This window comes from Rhynchophorus ferrugineus, unplaced genomic scaffold (assembly GCF_030347505.1).
Source record: "Rhynchophorus ferrugineus isolate W39M unplaced genomic scaffold, kcgeb_rfMv2 rfM10, whole genome shotgun sequence".
Classification (NCBI taxonomy): Eukaryota; Metazoa; Arthropoda; class Insecta; order Coleoptera; family Curculionidae; genus Rhynchophorus; species Rhynchophorus ferrugineus.
Genome location: NW_027472589.1, coordinates 16,660,416 through 16,682,517, shown reverse-complemented (window position 1 = coordinate 16,682,517; position 22,102 = coordinate 16,660,416). Strand labels below are relative to the sequence as shown.

Here is a 22,102-nt window from a genome sequence, read left to right as displayed (position 1 = left end):
GTTCTTAAATAGGACACAGAGATCTCTCAGTTCCATCTATTAGGAGAGAATAGGTAAATTTGTAGTGACCAGTCATCAGCCAGTTTAATTTTATTTATAAATCTCTCTTTACTAAAGAGATAGCAGGGGAAAATAAGTCAATTTTAATATGTCAAAACTAGTTTTCCTTCTTCAGCAAGTCACACTTGACCTGACTAAGGTCGTCGAAGTCAATCAAATGTGCAACGAGCTACTGGCTAGCGACAGACAAAAAATCGTCGTGTTGGTATATCACAACTATACTATGTCGATAATGACTGGAAATGAGGTACATATGCTTAGAATATAGTGTGTTGCACATCAAACACAACAGCGAACAGGACACACACAAAAATTCTGCAGGCATAGAGTTCCTGTGATCCAGGAACGAACAGAAACTATGCAGAAAGTAAAATCATTTTTAGCAGCGTAGTACTTCATTGTTAAGTCAATAATTTTTTATCGTATTCTCATATAATAAAATATTATCGTTTATCACGATTGAATTTCGATTTGTTAAATATTATTAGACTAATAATTCATAATAACGCAATAAATCGTTATCAATTTAATCAGCAATCAATTCACTTCAACTTACCCTGAGGAAATCTCTAAGCCACACCACTTCTGGTTTGGGGTCTCCTATGATTTCGCAATCGATAGCAACATCATCGCCTTCGAAAGCTTCGATGTTCAGTGGCTTTTTCAGAAACTTTGGTTCCTTGGAGTATCTGTATGAAATAAGGTTGTTAAGTTGTTAACAAGAAAACAACAGTATTTATTTTTTATGAATACTTAGAACACTTTATTCTTTATTCAGTATTTTTAATGAATTCTAATATAGCTCTGGATATATTGGGGTACAAATAAAAACACGATGTTTTGCTGAAGATGACATCAGCAGTAAACGGAAACTCGAACAGGCGAACGGGAATTTGATATGTCCACAATATCCCTCATTATATTTGCGAATTAGACACGGTATGATAGGCACCTAAGTGAATAAACATGACTAGTTTTTTCAACAAGCGCCATTTAAGGGAAATATTGTTTTTTCTTGCCTATAATTGCAAAAAATAGAGTTTCTATAACTCAAACGTGTGGAATGATAATAGAAAATTATAGTGACAAGCGTATTAATGAAAGAACGTACCGGGAATGTTTCCGGAGGTTCTAATCGGACAATTTCCATGAGATAGACCAAGAGCGCTTCAAGAAAAGTTCACGAGAATCTCGACCATGTTTCTAAATCCACGACAAAACCAAGCATTTATGGCGTGAAAGTCTTGTTGTGTATGTGATGGGACCAACTATGCTTAATGTAAAATGAAATGCTAAAACCGAGAAAACTCAACTTAGGCATTCGAGCTGGAGATTAAAAGGAAAACGATAGCTATATCAAACTATAATAAACTACGTCTCCCATCGCCACATTCTCCAGATACACATAATCTAACAGTACAGTATCTGGCGTTCAAGCAGCTGGTGGTTTTTGAAAGTTTGTAAATGAGAAACAAAACCACAAAACAATTGTAATATAACGTTTACTAATATGTAAATATTTAAATAGAAATTATCTATTGCTTCGATGAAAAGCAATGATATGCTACAATTAGATGGTACTTCTATTTTTAAGAAAATATTTTAATATCTAAAGATGAAAAGATATACACAAATACTAGATGAAAAATAATAATGCACTTATATCAGTACGAATATCAATCAATTAATTATGCTCTGCAAAAAGGACATCCATCCATCATTAACATTAACATTCATAAGAAAATACCATTATCAGGTCAATTGAAAACTCCCCTGTCTACCATAGTAAAACAAATTTTTTTGGCAAAATTAGTTTTTTTTATTCAACATAATTCCCTTCAAGGGTGATACACTGATTATAGCGACCGTCCAACTTTTCGATACTATTTCTGTAGTACGATTTATCCTTTGCTTAAAATTAGGCCTCAGTTTCGGCGATCACCTCTTCATTCGACGAAAATATCTTCCCAGCGAGCATTCTTTTGAGATTTTAGAACAGGAAAGAGTCGCTGGGGGCCAGATCTGGAGAATACGGTGGATGAGGAAGCAATTCGAAGCCCAATTCATGAATTTTTGACACGGTGCACTTTCTTTTTCTTCAAATACATCCGTTGATTGGCGATTTCGTCTTTCAAACGGTCCAAAAACGTTATGTAATAGTCGCTGTTGATGGTATTTCCTTTTTCAAGGTAGTCAATGAAAATTATTCCATGCGCATCCCAAAATACAGACACCATAACCTTGCCAGCCGACTGTTGCGTATTCCCACTCTTTGGAGCGGGTTCATCGTGTGCAGTCCACTCGAACGACTGTTGAGTGGACTTCGGAGTGAAATGATGGAGCCATGTTTCATCCATTGTCATATGTCGACGCAAAAATTCGAGTTTATTACGCTTGATCTTCTTCAAACACTGTCCCGAATCACCAACTTGTCGTTGTTTTTGGTCAAAAGTGAGCTCGCGCGGCACCCACTTTGCACAGAGCTTTGTCACACGTAAATATTCGTGAATGATATGATGTACACGTTCAGTTGATGTCTTTAGAGTGTCTGCTACTTTATTCAATTTCAATTTACGGTTTTTAATGTTTTCGTCGATAACAACCTCTTTTGGGCGTCCACTGCGTTCACCGTTTTCGGTGCTCATTTCGCCGCGGCTAAACTTAGCATACCAATCCTTGATGGTTGAATTTCCTGGGGAAGTGTCCGGAAACTCGGCATCAAGCCAAGTTTTTGCTTCAACTGTATATTTTTCCTTCAAAAAGCAGTATTTTATCAACACGCGAAATCCATTTTTATCCATTTTTTTCGCAATAACAAAAGTTGCTTCACTCAAAATGCTATAATTCACAAAATTATGATCCGGCAGCGGTCAAATTTATACACGTATCTTTTGAGGGTTAGGGATAACTAAAAAATAAATGGATTTAATTCTTGTAGCGCCATCTATATGTCAGGCCGGGGACATTTCAATTGACCTGTTATGATAGGAAAAAACCATATTATTTATGTAACCAATATGTTGCAGAATATATAAGAAAAATGTAAATGCGAATCTAGTAAAAATGATAATACATAACGAATAAATAATCATCGCTATGAAATGTTAAGTAAAAGGACAATCCATATTGTTAAAAATATTACAGAATATATCAGAAAAATGCAAGTACGAATCTATTAAAATTCATTACGATTTAAAAGGAATCATAATATAATCATTTTATAAAACCGTGTAAAGGACATGTTCATTAAAAACATGTTAGCGCGCCATTATATAGTTATTATTTTTGTAGCAGAAAAATTATAAAAATAGTGATCAAATTAAAATTAATGAAAACAAACGTATTATTTTTAGAAAACAACAAATTTCGGTATATAAAAATTATTTAATCAAGTTTACTTACGGTGCAGTGGAAGCTTCTTTAACTCCAGAACTGATTCCTCTCTCCACGACCTCCACATTGGCGCTGGTCTCTGATCGTCCAACAACATTCATCGCTACACAGGTATAGACTCCCTTATCCTCCAAAGAAACTGGTCCGATGCTCAGTTCCACTCTACCATCATGAGATAAAGTCATGACGAAATGTCTCGAAGGTCTCAGTCTCACCTACAACCCATTCGAACGGTTATATCTCAGCGTTGACATCTTCATCATCCTCATAACTCACCCCATCTTTGTACCACATGACTCCGACACTGGGATAAGCCTCAACTCGGGCGGACAACTTCATCTCGGCGCCTTCGCTAGCTTCGTAATAGGATGGCTCCAAACTGTTGATGAAGTTCGGAGCGATGTAGGCTTTGACTCCCTTGTCCACCATCAGGTGGCATTTGCACAATACGGATCCGAATTGATTGCGAGCCGATACGGAGTAGACACTGGAATCTTCGAGGATTGTCGAGTCGATTTCCATGGTGTGGAAGTTGTCTTCCGATGAGAATGTTACACGATCTAAACGATTGAAAATATATAGTGAACAATATGGACATATTGACATAATTTCATTTTATTTCCTAATAACAAAACACAACAAACCCAAATGATTTAAGAGAGGATCAAAATGGTAATGATTTGAACTCTATTTCCACATTTTTCATAATTAAAGAGTATGATATCTGCATAAAAAAACTTCTAATGTTAAAAAATTCCGTAGTCATTAATATAAGACTGACTGGCTGAATAATATGACCACAAACTGTAACATCTTTCTCCCTATCACTGCATATTCAATCAAGTTAAATTGGTTATGGGATGTGACAAAGAATTACTACAATAACATGTCTATTGGTTGAGAAATATATACAAGCTAGAGCTGTTTGGATATGAGGAAAGGATTGTCTACAATAATATCTTTCTGTTTGTATGAACTCCATCAGACTCACTCATATTGTGGAATTGTGAAATAGTGTAGAACGTGACAATGAGAGATTGAAACTTTCTGGAGGTGGTATTATAATTTTCTGGTGACAATACCTAGACAGGGTGATGAGAGTAGAAACAACTAAAGGTGAATATAGCATAACTATGTTTGTGTAATAGTTCAGAATATATATGAGCACTTGCTTGAGTGGGTGATTAAACCTAATTTTATGAAGAAAAATGTATACATGTGGTAACGGAAGACACTAAATACAGATACAGTGATATCAGAATGATTTGTCAAGAAAATTGAGCAACGAAGGAAACAAGAATTAAACATAAAAAGGTAAATATGTTCTCTAATGAAATTAACTACATTACTTGAATGTATAATTATTAGCTAGGTGGATTAAGCTTCCAGGGTGGTTTAGAAAAAAGTTCAATGTAAATAAAATAAAATAAAAAACTCCCTTCAAAACTCAAATGAGAAATAGATCTAATATATTAGTTAAGAAGCAGACACTTATAATGATAATAATGATTTCTTTCGTGGAAAACAAGAGGTAAACTTACGTGAATCTTTAAGTTCTACGCCATCTTTGTACCATGTGACCTCGGGCTCGGGGCGAGCCATTACCTGACATGTGAGACGCACAGGGTAGGTCATTTGTACCCTGCGATCCCTCAGTCGCATGCTGAAGTGAGGAGGTGCCTCCTTAGCGTCTTCGAAGTCTCTCAAGAACCTATTCAAGAAGACAGCAATCCACATATCGACACTGACTTAAAAATTGTTCAAACACTCACTGTTTCAGGTTCTGGTCGGCTAAGAATATCTTGGAGTCGCTGACGGCACATAATCTGGCGAAGGTGGTCACGCATCCGGCTTTGTTGGAGGCCTCGCACATGAACCTTCCGGTATCGACAAGTTGGACGTTCTTTATGGTCAGAGAGCATACTCCGTTCCTGTTTTTCATAATGTATCGATCGTTCTCATCCGCGTAGAGCTCGACTGTGTCTTTCAACCATCGAATGGAGGGAGACGGTGTCCCTATTACCTCGCACTCCAGGGTAACGTCGGAACCCACCAGGACCTTCATCTGTCCCGGCAATGTTCTGGTAAACTCGGGCATTTCTAGTTTCTGTCCAACCGTGATTGGTGAAGTGACGACGCTCTCACCCCAACCGTATCTTCAAACATTAACGTCAAAAACGGATTCTCGCTATGCCAGGTGTGTCGGTAATTACGTTCCGGTTTTTGTAACAGGTTTGATTTGATATATACCATTTTACTTTATTGGCATTAGCCGCAAAACTGCACAAGTTCCGTTTCGCCAAATGACAGCGTTATAGATTTATAATTTTTTTTAAATATCGAGTTTTAGGCTATATACTATTTAGCCTATATTACTAACCAAAAAAAGTTTTCGGTGACATATTCTGACTGAACATGAAAAATGTCCAGGGGAACTATAGAACTATAGACATCGAAGCGAAATATTCATGGTCATAAAGAACTGTTGTGCATGTAGTGGCATCAACAAGGTGTAGTAAAAGGTGTAAAACATAATGTTAATATGGCTGCAAACATCCAGAGATTCCAATTGTTCAAGTTGAACGACGTATTGTTGCAAGAATGACTAGTACTAACGAGTAACAGACGCTATACTCTTATATGACAACATTTAAACATGCAACAAAGTTTGCAAGGAGTAGTGAAGGATATACTATTGCAGCTCAAATGGAAAGTTCTGTGGCACTAAGCGTACTCGCCAGACATAACGCCTTCTGATTAGCACTTGTCCATATCGATGTATCATAGCTTGGCTGGCACATGGTTTAGAAATATTGAAGTAATGCGATATAGATCGATGATTGCTGCCAAACCATCATCATTCTTTCGACACAGTGTGATCATTTTACCAGAGAGATGGGAAAAAGTTGTAGAAATTGATGGAAACTGTTTTTATTAATTGTTAAAGTCTAGTATTTATTCTTTAGTTAAAAGAAGGATTCAAGTGTCACTTAAGAGAAAAACCCTGTTGTTGGTATAGATCATTCATTTTTCGTTTATAGATTCTTCTAAAGTTTGGATAAGTGCATTAAATCAATAAAGCTGTTTGTTAAACTAATCTCACAATATCAATTAATAACCTGAAATCTCAACATTCATATATATTGTACCAAATTTTTTCAATAAATTCTTTCTTAAAATGAATAAATAATCACCTATCGCCTGAAGCTGGATACTATACAGAAATAATATTGATGTGTCAACATCAGTACTATCTATGATGTATTAATCAAATTAAAATGTGATTTTTATGTTTCAAATGACTAGTAATACGTTACTAACCCAAGAAGAATGATGAAGAAGATTATCGGTAAGTTTCTCTTTATTTATAGTTTGATGAGTTTATTAATTTACTGTTGATATACTTATTATTTCTTTATCGACTGTTTTTAGTGAGATTAGAGTTTTCAAAATGATGATATCGTCAGTCTTGGCTCGATAACATGGAATATATTATTAATATAAATATGCGCGTATTATTTTTTCTATTATAATTTTCTCGTGAGGGATACTCTACTTCAAACATATCAAAAGCTATCATTTTTACATCAAATAGTTACAGATGATGACAAGTGGATTCAGTTCGGAAATTCGAAATGAAATAGTAATTGTTATCATCTGACTAAGCTGAACGATCGACTGGAACACTAAATTCCTCTGATCGTAACATCATGTCTGGTGGAACCGAATTTGTGTCGTATATTATGAAGCGTTGAAACCTGGAGAAACAGTAAATACTGATCGCTACCGATAACAAATGATCAATTTAAACTAGGCATTGCTCGAAAAACATCTGCAATACGCCCAAAGCTACATTATAAGGTGATTTCGCAGCACGACAATATGCCGTCTCATACAACAAAACCAGTCAAACAACAAATCACTTGGAAAAGAAGTTTTATCGTACCCGTTGTATTCTCCAGACCTGGTTCCATCCGACAATAACCTTTTAGCGTCAATGGGGCACTCACTTACAGAGCACCACTTCGCCGATTTCGAAAAAATTACAAATGGTTTGATAAATATTTTAGCTAAAAAGGGAAATTAAAAAATTTCCTGAGTGTCGGACAAACTATATGGAATATCAAATGGCCAATGCTTTGAGTAAATATATTTTAACTATGTATTGTGAGAAACGTATTTTTTTGCGAAAAAAATACCGGAAAAGAATTACCAATACATCTGTTATATGAACGTTACACTCACCGATTTCTTGGTGTAATCCTGAACTGGTATTCCGCCTCGGGTACCAAATTGAAGGCGTCAAAGCTGTTCAAAGAAGACATGCCTAGCGTAGTCCACTTGGCACCACCCTCACTGCCCTTGTGCCATATATCGACACGGTAAGCTAGAACTGGAACGATGCCAGTCTGGATAGCCTTAGGCCATCCCAGTGACACCCAATCGCTTCCCGAGTCTTTCACGAACGGTTCGGAAGGTATAGGACCAGGAACGTCTAAAAATTATATTCGTACGCTCATTAGTAGTCACCAAGAGCGTTCAGCTTTTACCTTTACGATGAATTCGTTCTCTGTATGATGGAATACCATCCAGGATCTCCTGGAGTGGTTCCCGACTGGGTGTAAGCGAGCGGGCTCTCTCCCTCAGTCGGACGGTGAAGAACGCCCTGTCGCATCCTATGCGGTTCTTGGCCATGATACAATAGGTACCGGAATCATCCAAGGTAGACCGTTTGAGTGTTAGAAGGACGTAGTCGTCAGAGGTCCATTTCATGGACCGTAAACTATCAGTGATGTCGGTCAGACCTTTCATCCATGTGACTGAAAAAAATATATATAGTAAATCATCTGTTAGATTTCATTTTAGTGTTTGTGTTATGGGTTTGATATTGGTATGGATAGGAAGCCAAGCTTGAAATGAAAATAAAATGAAATGAAATGAAAAAAATGAAAGTCTGATCGGTTTACTCTAGATAGTATTAGATATGAATATTTCGTATTAAAATCTTATTTGACATTTGTGAGAACTGTTGACTCGGTTTTGTTTCTACTCACTTCAAAAATACGACATAAGCAAAAGGAAAACACATTTTACAGTTGTTCTTCAATAAACGTGAAAATACAACCTAGTGACTGAAAATTTTAATAGAATCTATGGTTCTGATACTGGAACAATTTGTTTCGTCGATATTGTTCCTGAAATTTCACTTTATCGAAAATTTGGATATAATTATCGAAATTGTCGAATATGTCCATCACATAAACACTGATGCTATCTGCCAGCCCCATTATTTAAACAAAAACACCTCATGGACCGAATTTCCATCTGTGAATTGCAATAAAATTGATTAGTTTCTAAAGCAGATCCTAAATGTCGACAAATTGATATCTTACGACAATGTTCAGTGAAAACGGTGGTGATCGAAACGCGATGGGTCTTCGCAAATGATGGTTAATCCAGGATTCACCACCAGGAATATTTTTCTGCAAGTTTGGTAAAGTTAGTATAGAATCATAATATGAAGTGTTCTGAACAGTTAGATCGTAAACGAAAGAATCGCTCAGAAGCGGTCATATACATCTAGCATAGTCTGGATCCCTTATCAAGCGATCTCGATCAATGAGATGCTGCATTCCATGACGAAATATATTGATCGTAAATGTTTTGTATCAATAGAGACTTAAAAATCATGGCCTTCCTTGCCAGGGTGAGAAAAGCCTAATGAAATTATTTTCAAAGTGACAGGAAGCGATTAAACAAAATGACGCAAATTTGCTTAAATCAGGTTATATTATGCTAAACAAATTCTTCAATTTCATTCAAGCACTATGGATTACTTGTTACCATACCTATTATCAAATATTTCAAAATAATATGAACACATTTGAGAAACACTGAACAATCATGTTAACTTTACTCATCGCTATTAACTCTTTGGATGAAGTTCATTAAAAATTGGGAGTTACATAAAAAAACTAAACAATATATTTAAACATGATACTATTTATGCTTTTATTCCGACAGGATGGCGCTAAATATACACCGACCAAAAAACAATCGATATTTTGAGAGTTTAGTTCAGTAATCGCATTATTAGTAATTATAAGCACGCTCCTTGAAGATCGCGCAGTTGCAGTTGGACGTGATGAAGGACAATAATGAGCCATAAGTAATGTATACATTTCAAAAATATATTCAGTGATCTGTTTCTGAAGTAAAACCAATGAGCTGCAAGATTAGAAAACGAAAATGAACTTCTGTAGTAGAACAACAGTTGCCGTAGTTAAAATGGAATTATTTTCCATAAGAGAGGTTTAAAAGTTATATTTCCAATAAAATAAAATAAAAAACAAATATAGATATAGCTTCAGCTTCAAAAAAGAAAAAGAAAAGAAAATATGATATAATCTAATGAAGATGATATTAATTGGACATCAGGGGGCACTTTGAGTTTACACGAAGATAAAATATTTATAACAAAAAAATTTAACTGACTTCAAAATATAAACAAGGAATTCCCTAAAAAGTAATCAAACTTAGATTTTTAACACAAAATTAAACGTTTTAAAATAAAATATGTACACAATAATCGTTATAATAATTAAATAAAAGTAAACAAAAAAACTTATTTAACCTATCAACTACATGTATTTTATATTCTACTATATACACACAATTTAGCTTAATACCTACCTGAACCTATTAATCTATTTACAATATTAGTTTAACTACTACCGACTGATAACTTTGAAGTCAGTGCCGAGCAAAAAATTAGATTTGTTTTGATCGTAATTTAATTTTGAGTATATGTCACAAAGTTATGTTATTATTTTTGTATTGTTTGGGGTCGGCATCGACTTCAAAGTAATCAGTTGGTAGTAGATAAAATAATATTGTAAATATATAAATAGGTTTAAGTAGGTATTAAGCTAAATTGTGTGTATATAGTAGAATATAAAATACGTGTACTAGATAGGTTAGATAATATTTTTTTATTTTGTTATTACAACGATTATTATTTACATGTTTTATTGGGGTCCTACCTAATTTAGATGATTTGACAAATGTTTCAATCAAACTAGAAGAAAAAAATTGCTGCCCTTTTGGAAATCGAACCTGCACCTCCGCGTGTGATCTTAACGTTCTAACCGCTACACCATAGAAACAGTTGCCAACAATGTTTCTACGACTTCTCATATGATATGGTTAGTACTTAAAAAGCAAACCGAATTGGCTTTGACACTGAACTACTTCCGATTTTTTGTCACCTCAGCAATAACATTATACACAAATATCTGATTATTTTAGATACAAAATATGTGAAGACGTTGCACGTGCTTTTGAAATTTGAGGTTTTCCGTCGATTCCCCCCAACAGATCCTGACTTGGTACTAATGATGATGACCTCGGATGTGCATCCTTTAGCAAAAAAAAAAGAATTTTAAAAATTGGTCCATAATTGACGCAGAAGTCGGCGAAAATACATTAAAAAATATACAGCCGAACATACAACCTCCTCCTTTTTTGAAATCGGTTAAAAACAGAGCTGTGCCAGTTCATTTAAATTAGGCAAGACCTACCAAGTCAATAGATTAATTAGTATCGTTACAGATAAAATAAAATGTATATTATAATTTCAGATAAAACATGTATAGATAAATAAGAAATGAAAAAAATCACCAAATATTTATTAGATGTACTTTGACTAGCAATTCGGAATAATTTAAACTACTGTTAAACAACCTAACTTAACTGCCAACAGGCTATCATTCAGTTACCCAGTGCTCAAAATTGCATTTTCAACATTATTGCATTTATAGTTTGATTTAAACTATAAATTCAATAATTTTTTTGAAAGAAATACCTGTCATTTAGAAGTGGCTATTTGGATGCAAATGAGAAACAACGACCTGGAGAATCAAAACGGAATATTTATAGCCGTCGTATCAGTTCATGTACATCGTGGGATTAGAAAGGTGTAGTATCTTGGGAGGTATTAACATTGAATGAAACAGCAGATATCTACCAACGTCAATTGAATGCATTTCATTGCTGTTGCAGCTCGATTGGAAAGATCTGCCACACCCAGCTTACTCACCAGACATAGCACCTTCCGATTACTAGTTGTTAAGATTGACGCAGCAAGGCTTGGCTGACACACAGTTTCAGAATACTAAGTGGAATGATTGTATCGCTGCCAAACCAACATCGATCTTCCGACATGTTATAAAATGTGGTAGGATGGATTTTTTTTTGATTAATAAACTTTTCAATTTATTTTAATCAATTTTTTTAAATCAATTCCTTGTTAAAGAGAAAAAATGATCAGATTACAGAAAAAGATCAGATTATAGAAGCATCTAATAAAAAAATTTAAGGAAAAAAATATGTAGTTGGATTGAAAATGAAATAATTACACTGTTCCAATAAGATTTCTAACACTTACTCTTTGGTTTTGGATCTCCTGTAACTCTAAACGAGACGTTGATGTCCTCTCCCGAGGCAATGTTAAGGATCTTGTCAGGTCTGGATAAGAACATGGCGGGTTTACCGTCTCGTATCCTCGACGGATGAACTACATGAACGTAGGCCGACGTTTCGATCCTACCCTCCGCATTGGCAGCCCTGGAACACGCGGCATTCAATCACACTCTCATTACTTTAATGTTTACCACCACCAAGTACCTGCAGATGTATTTTCCCGCTTCGTATTCGTTAATGTTCGGTATCATCAACGTGTGGACGTTTCTATCAAAGAACGTCTTATGTCTGGCCGATAACCTGCAAAGTTTCTGATTACCTTTGTACCAAGAAACTTCAGCGGGCGATCCCCTAACTTCGACTTGCAAGGCCATCACTCCACCTTGAGGTACGAAGCTGTCAGTTAGTACTCCGGAGAAGTAGGGTCGTCTAGTCGCTCGAGGAAGTGACAGATTGTCGTTGTCGAGGGAGAGGGGGACTGTGATGGGTGTGTAGTATCTGGAAAGTTTTAAAAAAATTTAAGATTCTATTGAAGTAATTACATTTGCAAAATCAATAACATTCCATTAATTGGAACTGGAAAATATTAAATTAACAAGGATAACACAGGTATATATGGCTTTGGACCTGAGCAGCCAAAATATGTTTATAATGTTAATTGAAGGCTGAATCTAAATCCGCAGCCACTTTTTCAAAACTTGTTCTTGATTTCGAAATATTCAATAAACTGTTTATTTTACTATTTTTGGTCACTAACGGCCATTTATTGCATTAAAAAAATCAGAAATGTACAGAGTTTAAACTAAGTCTTTTATACTGATTGGTATCGTCTTTCGATTTTCGCTGTAGTGTAGCCAAATTTTGTGAGAAAAATCTGATAGATAATAATAAGAAGATATGAATGCAGAAAAAGTATTCTAATAGACATTCGAGCTTCAATCATGTGGTAATTTTGCAACAAATTGTCGATGTTTATAAACAACATTCTAAAACAATGCCCATATTATTGCTTCATCAGGCGTTGAATATTTTGTAAACTGTGCGTCAGGCATTAGTTTTTGAATATCAGGTCAGAAAAATACTCTTTAATAAATTAAATAACTTTCTTCTACAATGAGATCGCTTTCATTACTTGCCGGTGATGTTCTTAAAGCATTTACCTACATTTGTACCAAGACAAATTGGCAATGGATCGCTATGCGTAAGTGGAAGTGGCTCCGACACTGATGATATCTAAGAATATTTATACTGTGTTATTTTTTGCTTTTATACTGACAACATTCCTCGAACAAAAGTAGCAATAATTTACATGATTTTTCTATTGAAATTTATGATTATAATATTATATTTATCATAACATTTTATATAATAGTATATTTATTATTGAAATTTTTTAATTCAATCTAAAATTGATACAGAAAATTAAAAGTATACATTTTCACCAAGTGACCGCTTTCAGTAACAGGTCAATTGAAAAGTCCCCGGCCTGACACATAGATAGCACTACTAGAATTAAATCCATATATTTTTTAGTTAGCCCTAGCCCTCAAAGTGAAGCAACTTTTGTTATTGTGAAAAAAATGGATAAAAAGGAATTTTAAGTATTGATAAAATATTGCTTTTTGAAGGGAAAATATATAGTTGAAGTTTCCAGACATTGCCCCAGGAAAATCCACCATAAAGAATTGGAATGCGAAGTTTAGACGTGGTGAAATGAGCACCGAAGACGGTGAACGCAGTGGATGCCCAAAAGAAGCTGTTACCGACTAAAACATTAAAAAAATCCACAAAATGACTTTGAATGACCGTAAATTGAAATTGAATGAAATAGCAGACACTCTAAAGATATCAACTGAATGTGTACGTCATATCATTCACGAATATTTGGGTATCAACAGCGACTATTACATAGCGTTATTCTGCCGTTTGAAAAACGAAATCGCCGAAAAACGGCCGCATTTAAAAAAAAGAAGATGCTGCTTCACCAAGACAATTCACCGTGTCAAAAATCCATGAATTGGCCCCCAGCGACTATTTGTTGAAAAGTTGGAGGAATTTTGCCAAAAAAATGTGTTTTACTATGGTAGGCCGGGAATTTTTCAATTGACCTGTTACATACATATAGTCTATTCAAAGTTTTTTTGTATATACGTCACCAAGATATTTAATGTATGCCTGCCGCAATTTATATAAATTCGTTTTACAGCCTGACAATATTTTCCTTCTCGTGTTATTCTAGCTAAAAAGTACAACACGTACACGAATGAGCCTGTCAACGTCGTCCGGTTGTCAGACGTACAAAGAGTTCTTGAAAGCAATAGTAATGAAAGTTTATAACTCTAACCTATAAACTCTTGGGGCTGTATAATTAACTGTAGTTTTTAGATGTACTATAATGTTAAAATAAATTATGTTTGATAATATTTTTGTTCAATTATTTTATTTAGATTAGAATTTTGTTGTATCTCAAAGGCAAACTAAATTAAAATTCAGAGTTGATGCGGCAACATTGCGACGTTTTGATGTCACAAATTTAAATGATACATACGTCATCACAATAATTTTGAACAGACTATATAATAGAAACAGTAAAATGCTCTTACCTGCTTGTAATTGAGTCCGCCGATGTTGCTCTTTCTTGGACTTTCTTCTTAATGTAATCTTCCTTGGAGACATATGTATAATCATAGGAGACCTGATCGAACCAATCACCAGCTTCAGCCCTGCAGGTGTAACGCCCGCTATCTGATTGGTCCGGACTCTCTATGGTAAGTTTGGCAACCCCGTCAGCTAAATAGCTCTGCGTGTGTTTAGCGCCAGTTAGTATTTCTTGGTCGTCCTTAAACCACCTCAAAGACGGAGCGGGTTGACACCTAGAAGCAGTGAACATTGGTCAAGAGAATTTCGATGGTTTACGTACAAACCTCAGGCGGCACTCCAAAGTGATTTCGTCGCTAGTTACTTTGTATTGTTCCCTGATAGCTCTGGTGAAACTGGGTGGTACTGGTCGAGTATCTAAACCCTCTTTCACTGTCAGAATAGCCGAAGTGGTACTAACACCATGTTGGTTCCGAGCGATGCAGGAGTACTCGCCGGAGTCAGCGACAGATGCGTTCAATATTTCAAGTGTAGCAACATTGCTGTTAAAATCTAAAGCAAAAAAACGTCGATACTCCAGTAATATAGATACAAATTTCCTCTAATAACCTTCGTAATAATTCGACTGTCCTTCAATTCCTTTACCATCCTTCAACCAATGCAGAACCATTTCGCTTTCGCTGATAACACTACATGTCATTTTAATGCGCGTGTTTGCTGTGCATCTTCGATCGGTTAATACTGATGTAAATATGGGTTTTTTACCTAGATAAACATATTAACAATATTTAATTCCTGGCTGGAATTACATGGGTTTAGATAATTCAATTCAAGCCAAGAATTTTTCTATAATTTCAATAAACTCATTTAATTTTAAAACACATGAGAACTGCTAAAGCCGTGGAGATACATCTTACCTGAATGTCTTGGTCCATGATACGTCGTTGGTTTATAAAGATCATCCAATTCAAACTGGTCTTTACCAGTAAAAGAACCTAGTTCCTTATTGTCGGCATATAGTTGTTCTTGAATGCTGATGTCACTTTTGTAGCCTGACGTGCCATCAATATCAGTTTTGAGTGAAGACCTCTTGAGCTCATCTAAATCACCCTTTGATCTTTCGTCTAAACCATCCCGAGCCTCCTTTCCCCCTTTCTTTTTCAGAATTTTTTGTTCAAACGAATCAGTAACCTGTTCCTCTACCCTCGCCTCTTTCTTGACCTCCCCGTCAATGTTATCTCTTTCTTTCAGTTTTCTACCTTCTTGTTTATTTCCCGATTCCTTCTTTTCAGTCCTATCCGTTTCTTTTATAGTAACTTCTTGATCTACTTCATTTTTAGTTTTCTTTTCTGTCTTTACTTTAGTTTTTCCTTCAACTTCTTTTTCAGATTTTTCTTTAGCTTTTTCTTTTGATTCCTTTTTAGATTTCTCCTCTGCTTCTATTCTAGCGTTCTCCTCTATTTTCGTTTTGGTCTTTCCTTCTTCTTTCTTTTTAGCTTTTTCCTCCACTTCTTTCTTAGCGAATTGGTCTGCTTTCTTTCTAGCTTCTATATTAGCCTTCTCTTCCGCTTCATTTTTGGCTCTCTCTTCCTCTTCCCTTTTAGACTCTTCTTTAGCTTCCCTCTTCGCTTTTTCCTGTGCTTCTATTTTAGCTTTCTCTTCAGCTTCCTTCTTGGCTTTTTCATCGGCTCTCTTTCCAGATATTAATTCTGTTTTCTTTTTAGACTTTCCTTGAGCCGCCTTTGTAGCTTTTTCCTCTGCTTCTATTTTAGCTTTCGCTTCAGCCTCCTTCTTGGCTTTTGCCTCTTCTTCTACTTTAGCTTTCTCTTCAGCTTCTTTCCTAGTTTTTTCCTCAGTTTCTATTTTAGCTTTCTCTTCAGCCTCCTTCTTGGCCTTTTCCTCTGCTTCTATTTTAGCTTTCGTTTCAGCCTCTTTCTTGGCTTTTTCCTCAAGTTCTATTTTAGCTTTCTCTTCAGCTTCCTTATTGGCTTTATCCTCTGCTTCTATTTTAGCGCTCTCTTCAGCCGCCTTCTTAGCTGTTTCCTCTGCTTCTATTTTAGCTTTCCCTTCAACTTCCTTTTTGGCCTTTTCTTCTACTTCTGTTTTAGGTTTCTCTTCAGCCTCCTTCTTGGCTTTTTCATAGACTTTCTTTTTACCTTTTAATTCTGTTTTCTTTTTAGACTTTACTTCGGTCTCCTTTTTAGCTTTTTCCTCTGCTTTTACTTTAGCTTTCTCTTCAGCTTCCTTATTGGCTTTTTCTTCTGCTTCTATTTTAGCATTCTCTTCAGCTTCCTTATTGGCTTTTTCCTCTGCTTCTATTTTAGCTTTCTCTTCAGCTTCCTTATTGGCTTTTTCTTCTCCTTCTATTTTATCTTTCTCTCCAACTTCCTTCTTGGCCTTTTCTTCTGCTTCTGCCTTAGCTTTCTCTTCAGCCTCCTTCTTGGCTTTTTCATCGGCTTTCTTTTTAGCTTTTAATTCTGTTTTCTTTTTAGACTTTACTTCGGTCTCCTTTTTAGCTTTTTCCTCTGCTTCTATTTTAGCTTTCTCTTCAGCTTCCTTATTGGCTTTTTCTTCTGCTTCTATTTTAGCTTTCTCTTCAGCTTCCTTATTGTCTTTTTCCTCTGCTTCTATTTTAGCTTTCTCTTCAACTTCCTTCTTGGACTTTTCTTCTGCTTCTATTTTAGCTTTCCCTTCAGCTTCCTTCTTGGCTTTCTCCTCTGCTTCTATTTTAGCTTTTGTTTTAGCCTCGTTCTTAGCTTTTTCCTCAGCTTCTATTTTAGCGATCTCTTCAGCCGCCTTCTTAGCTTTTTCCTCTGCTTCTATTTTAGCTTTCTCTTCAACTTCTTTCTTGGCCTTTTCTTCTGCTTCTATTTTAGCTTTCCCTTCAGCTTCCTTGTTGGCCTTTTCCTCCGCTTCTATTTTAGCTTTCGTTTCAGCCTCTTTCTTGGCTTTTTCCTCAAGTTCTATTTTAGCTTTCTCTTCAGCTTCCTTATTGGCTTTTTCCTCTGCTTCTATTTTAGCGCTCTCTTCAGCCGCCTTCTTAGCTGTTTCCTCTGCTTCTATTTTAGCTTTCTCTTCAACTTCCTTTTTGGCCTTTTCTTCTACTTCTGTTTTAGGTTTCTCTTCAGCCTCCTTCTTGGCTTTTTCATAGACTTTCTTTTTACCTTTTAATTCTGTTTTCTTTTTAGACTTTACTTCGGTCTCCTTTTTAGCTTTTTCCTCTGCTTTTACTTTAGCTTTCTCTTCAGCTTCCTTATTGGCTTTTTCTTCTGCTTCTATTTTAGCATTCTCTTCAGCTTCCTTATTGGCTTTTTCCTCTGCTTCTATTTTAGCTTTCTCTTCAGCTTCCTTATTGGCTTTTTCTTCTCCTTCTATTTTATCTTTCTCTTCAACTTCCTTCTTGGCCTTTTCTTCTGCTTCTGCCTTAGCTTTCTCTTCAGCTTCCTTATTGGCTTTTTCTTCTGCTTCTATTTTAGCTTTCTCTTCAGCTTCCTTATTGGCTTTTTCCTCTGCTCCTATTTTAGCTGTCTCTTCAGCTTCCTTATTGGCTTTTTCTTCTCCTTCTATTTTAGCTTTCTCTTCAACTTCCTTCTTGGCCTTTTCCTCTACTTCTATTTTAGCTTTTGTTTCAGCCTCGTTCTTGGCTTTTTCCTCAGCTTCTATTGTAGCGCTCTCTTCAGCCGCCTTCTTAACTGTTTCCTCTGCTTCTATTTTAGCTTTCGCTTCAACTTCCTTCTTGGCCTTTTCTTCTGCTTCTGTTTTGGATTTCTCTTCAGCCTCCTGCTTGGCCTTTTCATCGGCTTTCTTTTTAGCTTTTAATTCTGTTTTCTTTTTAGACTTTACTTCGGTATCCTTTTTAGCTTTTTCCTCTGCTTCTATTTTAGCTTTCTCTTCAGCTTCCTTATTGGCTTTTTCTTCTGCTTCTATTTTAGCTTTCTCTTCAGCTTCTTTATTGACTTTTTCCTCTGCTTCTATTTTAGCTTTCTCTTCAGCTTCCTTATTGGTTTTTTCTTCTCCTTCTGTTTGAGCGTTCTCTTCAACTTCCTTCTCGGCCTTTTCCTCTGCTTCTATTTTAGCTTTCTCTTCAGCCTCCTCCTTTTCTGTCTCCTCTGCTTCTATTTTGGCTTTCTTTTCAGTATATTTCTTAACTTTACCCTCATCTTCTATTTTAGCATTCTCTTCAGCCTCCTTCCTAGCTTTTTCATCGGCTTTATTTCTAGATTTTAATTCTGTTTTCTTTTTAGACTTTTCTTCGGGCTCCTTTTTAGCACTTTTCCCTGCTTCAATTTTAGAACTCTCTTTAGCCTCCTTCTTAGCTTTTTTCTCTGCTTCTATTTTAGTAATCTCTTCAGTCTCCTTCTTAGCTTTTTCCTCCGCTTCTATTTTAGCTTTCTCTTCAACTTCCTTCTTGGCCTTGACTTCTGCTTCTATTTTAGCTTTCTCTTCAGCTTCCTTCTTGGCCTTTTCCTCTGCTTCTATTTTGGCTTTCGCTTCAACCTCCTTTTTGGCTTTTTCATCTACCTCTGTTTTAGCTTTCTCTTCAGCCTCCTTTTTGGCTTTTTCTTCTGCTTCTATTTTAGCTTTCTCCTCAGCCTCCTTCTTAGCTTTCTCCTCTGCTTCTATTTTAACTTTCTCTTCGACTTCCTTCTTGGCCTTTTCTTCTGCTTCTATTTTAGCTTTCTCTTCAACTTCCTTCTTGGCCTTTTCGTCTGCTTCTATTTTAGCTTTCTCTTCAGCCTCCTTCTTAGCTTTTTCCTCCGCTTCTATTTTAGCTTTCTCTTCAACTTCCTTCTTGGCCTTTTCGTCTGCTTCTATTTTAGCTTTCTCTTCAGCCTCCTTCTTAGCTTTTTCCTCCGCTTCTATTTTAGCTTTCTCTTCAACTTCCTTCTTGGCCTTGTCTTCTGCTTCTATTTTAGCTTTCTCTTCAGCTTCCTTCTTGGCCTTTTCCTCTGCTTCTATTTTGACTTTCGCTTCAACCTCCTTTTTGGCTTTTTCATCTACCTCTGTTTTAGCTTTCTCTTCAGCCTCTTTTTTGGCTTTTTCTTCTGCTTCTATTTTAGCTTTCTCCTCAGCCTCCTTCTTAGCTTTCTTCTCTGCTTCTATTTTAGCTTTCTCTTCGACTTCCTTCTTGGCCTTTTCTTCTGCTTCTATTTTAGCTTTCTCTTCAACTTCCTTCTTGGCCTTTTCGTCTGCTTCTATTTTAGCTTTCTCTTCAGCCTCCTTCTTAACTTTTTCCTCCGCTTCTATTTTAGCTTTCTCTTCAACTTCCTTCTTGGCCTTGTCTTCTGCTTCTATTTTAGCTTTCTCTTCAGCTTCCTTCTTGGCCTTTTCCTCTGCTTCTATTTTAGCTTTCGCTTCAACCTCCTTTTTGGCTTTTTCCTCTACCTCTGTTTTAGCTTTCTCTCCAGCCTCCTTTTTGGCTTTTTCCTCTGCTTCTATTTTAGCTTTCTCCTCAGCCTCCTTCTTAGCTTTTTCCTCTGCTTCTATTTTAGCTTTCTCTTCGACTTCCTTCTTGGCCTTTTCTTCTGCTTCTATTTTAGCTTTCTCTTCAACTTTCTTCTTGGCCTTTTCGTCTGCTTCTGTTTTAGCTTTCTCTTCAGCCTCCTTCTTAACTTCTTCTTCTGCTTCTATTTTAGCTCTCTCTTCAATTTCCTTCTTGGCCTTTTCTTCTGCTTCTGTTGCAGCTTTCTTTTCAACCTCTTTCTTGGCTTTTACCTCTGCTTCTATTTTAGCTTTCTCATTAGCCTCCTTCTTAGCATTTTCCTCTGTTTGTATTTTAGCTTCCTCTTCAGATTCCTTATTAGCTTTTCCCTCTACTTCTATTTTAGCTTTCTCTTCAGCCGCCTTTTTGTCTTTTTCATCGGCTTCCTTTCCATCTCTTAATTCTGCTTTCTTTTTAGACCTTTCCTCAGCCTCCTTTTCAGCTTTTTCCTCTGCTTCTATTTTAGCTTTCTCTTCAGACTCCTTCTTGGCTTCTTCCTCTGCTTCTATTTTAGTTTTCTCTTCAGCTTCCTTCTTGGCTTTTTCCTCTATCTCTATTTTAATTTTCTCTTCAGCCCCTCTCTTGGCTTTCTCATCCGCTTTCTTTCTAGCCTTTAGTTCTGCTTTCTTTTTAGACTTCTCCTCCGTTTCCTTTTTGGCTTTTTCTTCTGTAGCTAATTCATTCAAGCTTAATTCATCCTTCTTTTCGATCTCAACTCTTTCTTCTATTATGCTTCCTTCATCTCCTAGTGGGGGAGATCTTTCTTTAATATCAGTATCTTTTACTTCTACCTGATTATCGTTTTGTTTTGTTTTATCATCAGGTTGTGTTTGTTGTTCGGGCGTTGGTTCCTTTGATTTCGTTGATATTTGTTCTTTTGTTTCGTTGTCTATAATTTCTTCAATTTCTTTCTCGTTCTCTTCGATCTTTGACTTTTCTTTATCAGATGGCTGATCTGCGCCGACTTCATCATCTAGAACTATTATTTCTTTTCCTTTCAGTTCCAATTTATCGACGTCTGCAGATAAATCTTTCAGAACTTTCTTAATCACTTTTAATATATCAACGACTTTGTCGAGTCCTTTCGCGTTCTTTGTCAAGTTGATGCCGCTTTTTAATTCACCATCTAATTTTCTGAAACTTTTTCTTAATTCTTTCTTTTTGGCATATAAATCTTCCTCGCTTTTTATAGATTTTATTATATTTTTAAAGGAATTAAGTTCGAATGATAATTTAAGGTTTTCCACCAGATTCTTGTCGATATCTTCCGGTAAATTTTCTAGTGTCAACTGAAGTTCTTTTTGATTTACTTTCAAAGCATCAACTAATAAAGTTAATGGTTGAACTATGCTGTAAATTTGAGTATCGCGGTAAGTATTATCAATGAGTTCTTTGGTAGTTTCTTGAAGTTCTTTGGCAAACCTAAAGTCATTCCTCTTCTCCACAGCCAATTTCGCGAAGGTTTTTGTAAGATCGTCCAAATTGTGAGAGAACAAACTGAAAGATTGACTTAATATTTCCATTTTTTCGTTAAGGGAGACTGTTTCTGTAATCGGACTGATATTGTTTTTGGTATCTTTGAGCATATTTACAATTTCCAGTTCTTTGTTATCCACAGATTTCAACAACTGTGGCTCGTTTAATATGTCATTCACAAACAGCGACAACCCAGATAATTTATCACTTAAACAATTGACTTTTGATGCATATTCCACATTAAAGTCACTAGTATTGTCGCCTATTCCTTCAGCCACAGAAATGTTTTCCAATAGAACTGTTAATGGTGCTTCAACACTTGTAAAATTCATCACACTTTCTTCTTGGATATTTTTAAATACGCTTTCATTGGCTTTCAGTATATTTATAGTATTTACTAAATAATCAAGAGACTTCTTCATAGTGAACAATGCCTTATAATCATTTCTTTCTTTATTTAATTCGCTTATAACATTAATAAAGGACAGTTTAAGTTCCTTCAATGGTTCTTCTACTTTTAGAACCGTGTATTTTCCTTCACTATCTAACAGGTTAATAAATTCTAGTATTCCTTTCATTCCTTTACTGATAGTTGGACTTTCTAAAGATAAA

General features: G+C 35.8%; 1 protein-coding gene across 7 annotated transcripts in view; it reads right to left on the bottom strand.

Moving 5' to 3' along the window:
- LOC143203428 (uncharacterized) overlaps window positions 1-22,102 on the bottom strand; it is a 242,113-nt gene that overhangs the window by 122,966 nt on the left and 97,045 nt on the right. For all 7 annotated transcript variants that reach the window (XM_076415549.1, XM_076415553.1, XM_076415552.1 and 4 more), the window contains exons 25-37: window positions 15,450-22,102; window positions 15,142-15,297; window positions 14,859-15,084; window positions 14,538-14,807; window positions 12,139-12,432; window positions 11,900-12,078; window positions 8,004-8,273; window positions 7,699-7,948; window positions 5,226-5,609; window positions 4,995-5,164; window positions 3,730-4,013; window positions 3,463-3,668; window positions 617-749 (exon numbers count right to left, since the gene is read on the bottom strand). The exon at window positions 15,450-22,102 is cut by the window's right edge and continues 23,252 nt beyond it. In XM_076415549.1, the coding sequence (XP_076271664.1) occupies window positions 617-749; window positions 3,463-3,668; window positions 3,730-4,013; window positions 4,995-5,164; window positions 5,226-5,609; window positions 7,699-7,948; window positions 8,004-8,273; window positions 11,900-12,078; window positions 12,139-12,432; window positions 14,538-14,807; window positions 14,859-15,084; window positions 15,142-15,297; window positions 15,450-22,102 (9,475 nt within the window). The remainder of the gene's footprint in view (window positions 1-616; window positions 750-3,462; window positions 3,669-3,729; window positions 4,014-4,994; window positions 5,165-5,225; window positions 5,610-7,698; window positions 7,949-8,003; window positions 8,274-11,899; window positions 12,079-12,138; window positions 12,433-14,537; window positions 14,808-14,858; window positions 15,085-15,141; window positions 15,298-15,449) is intronic.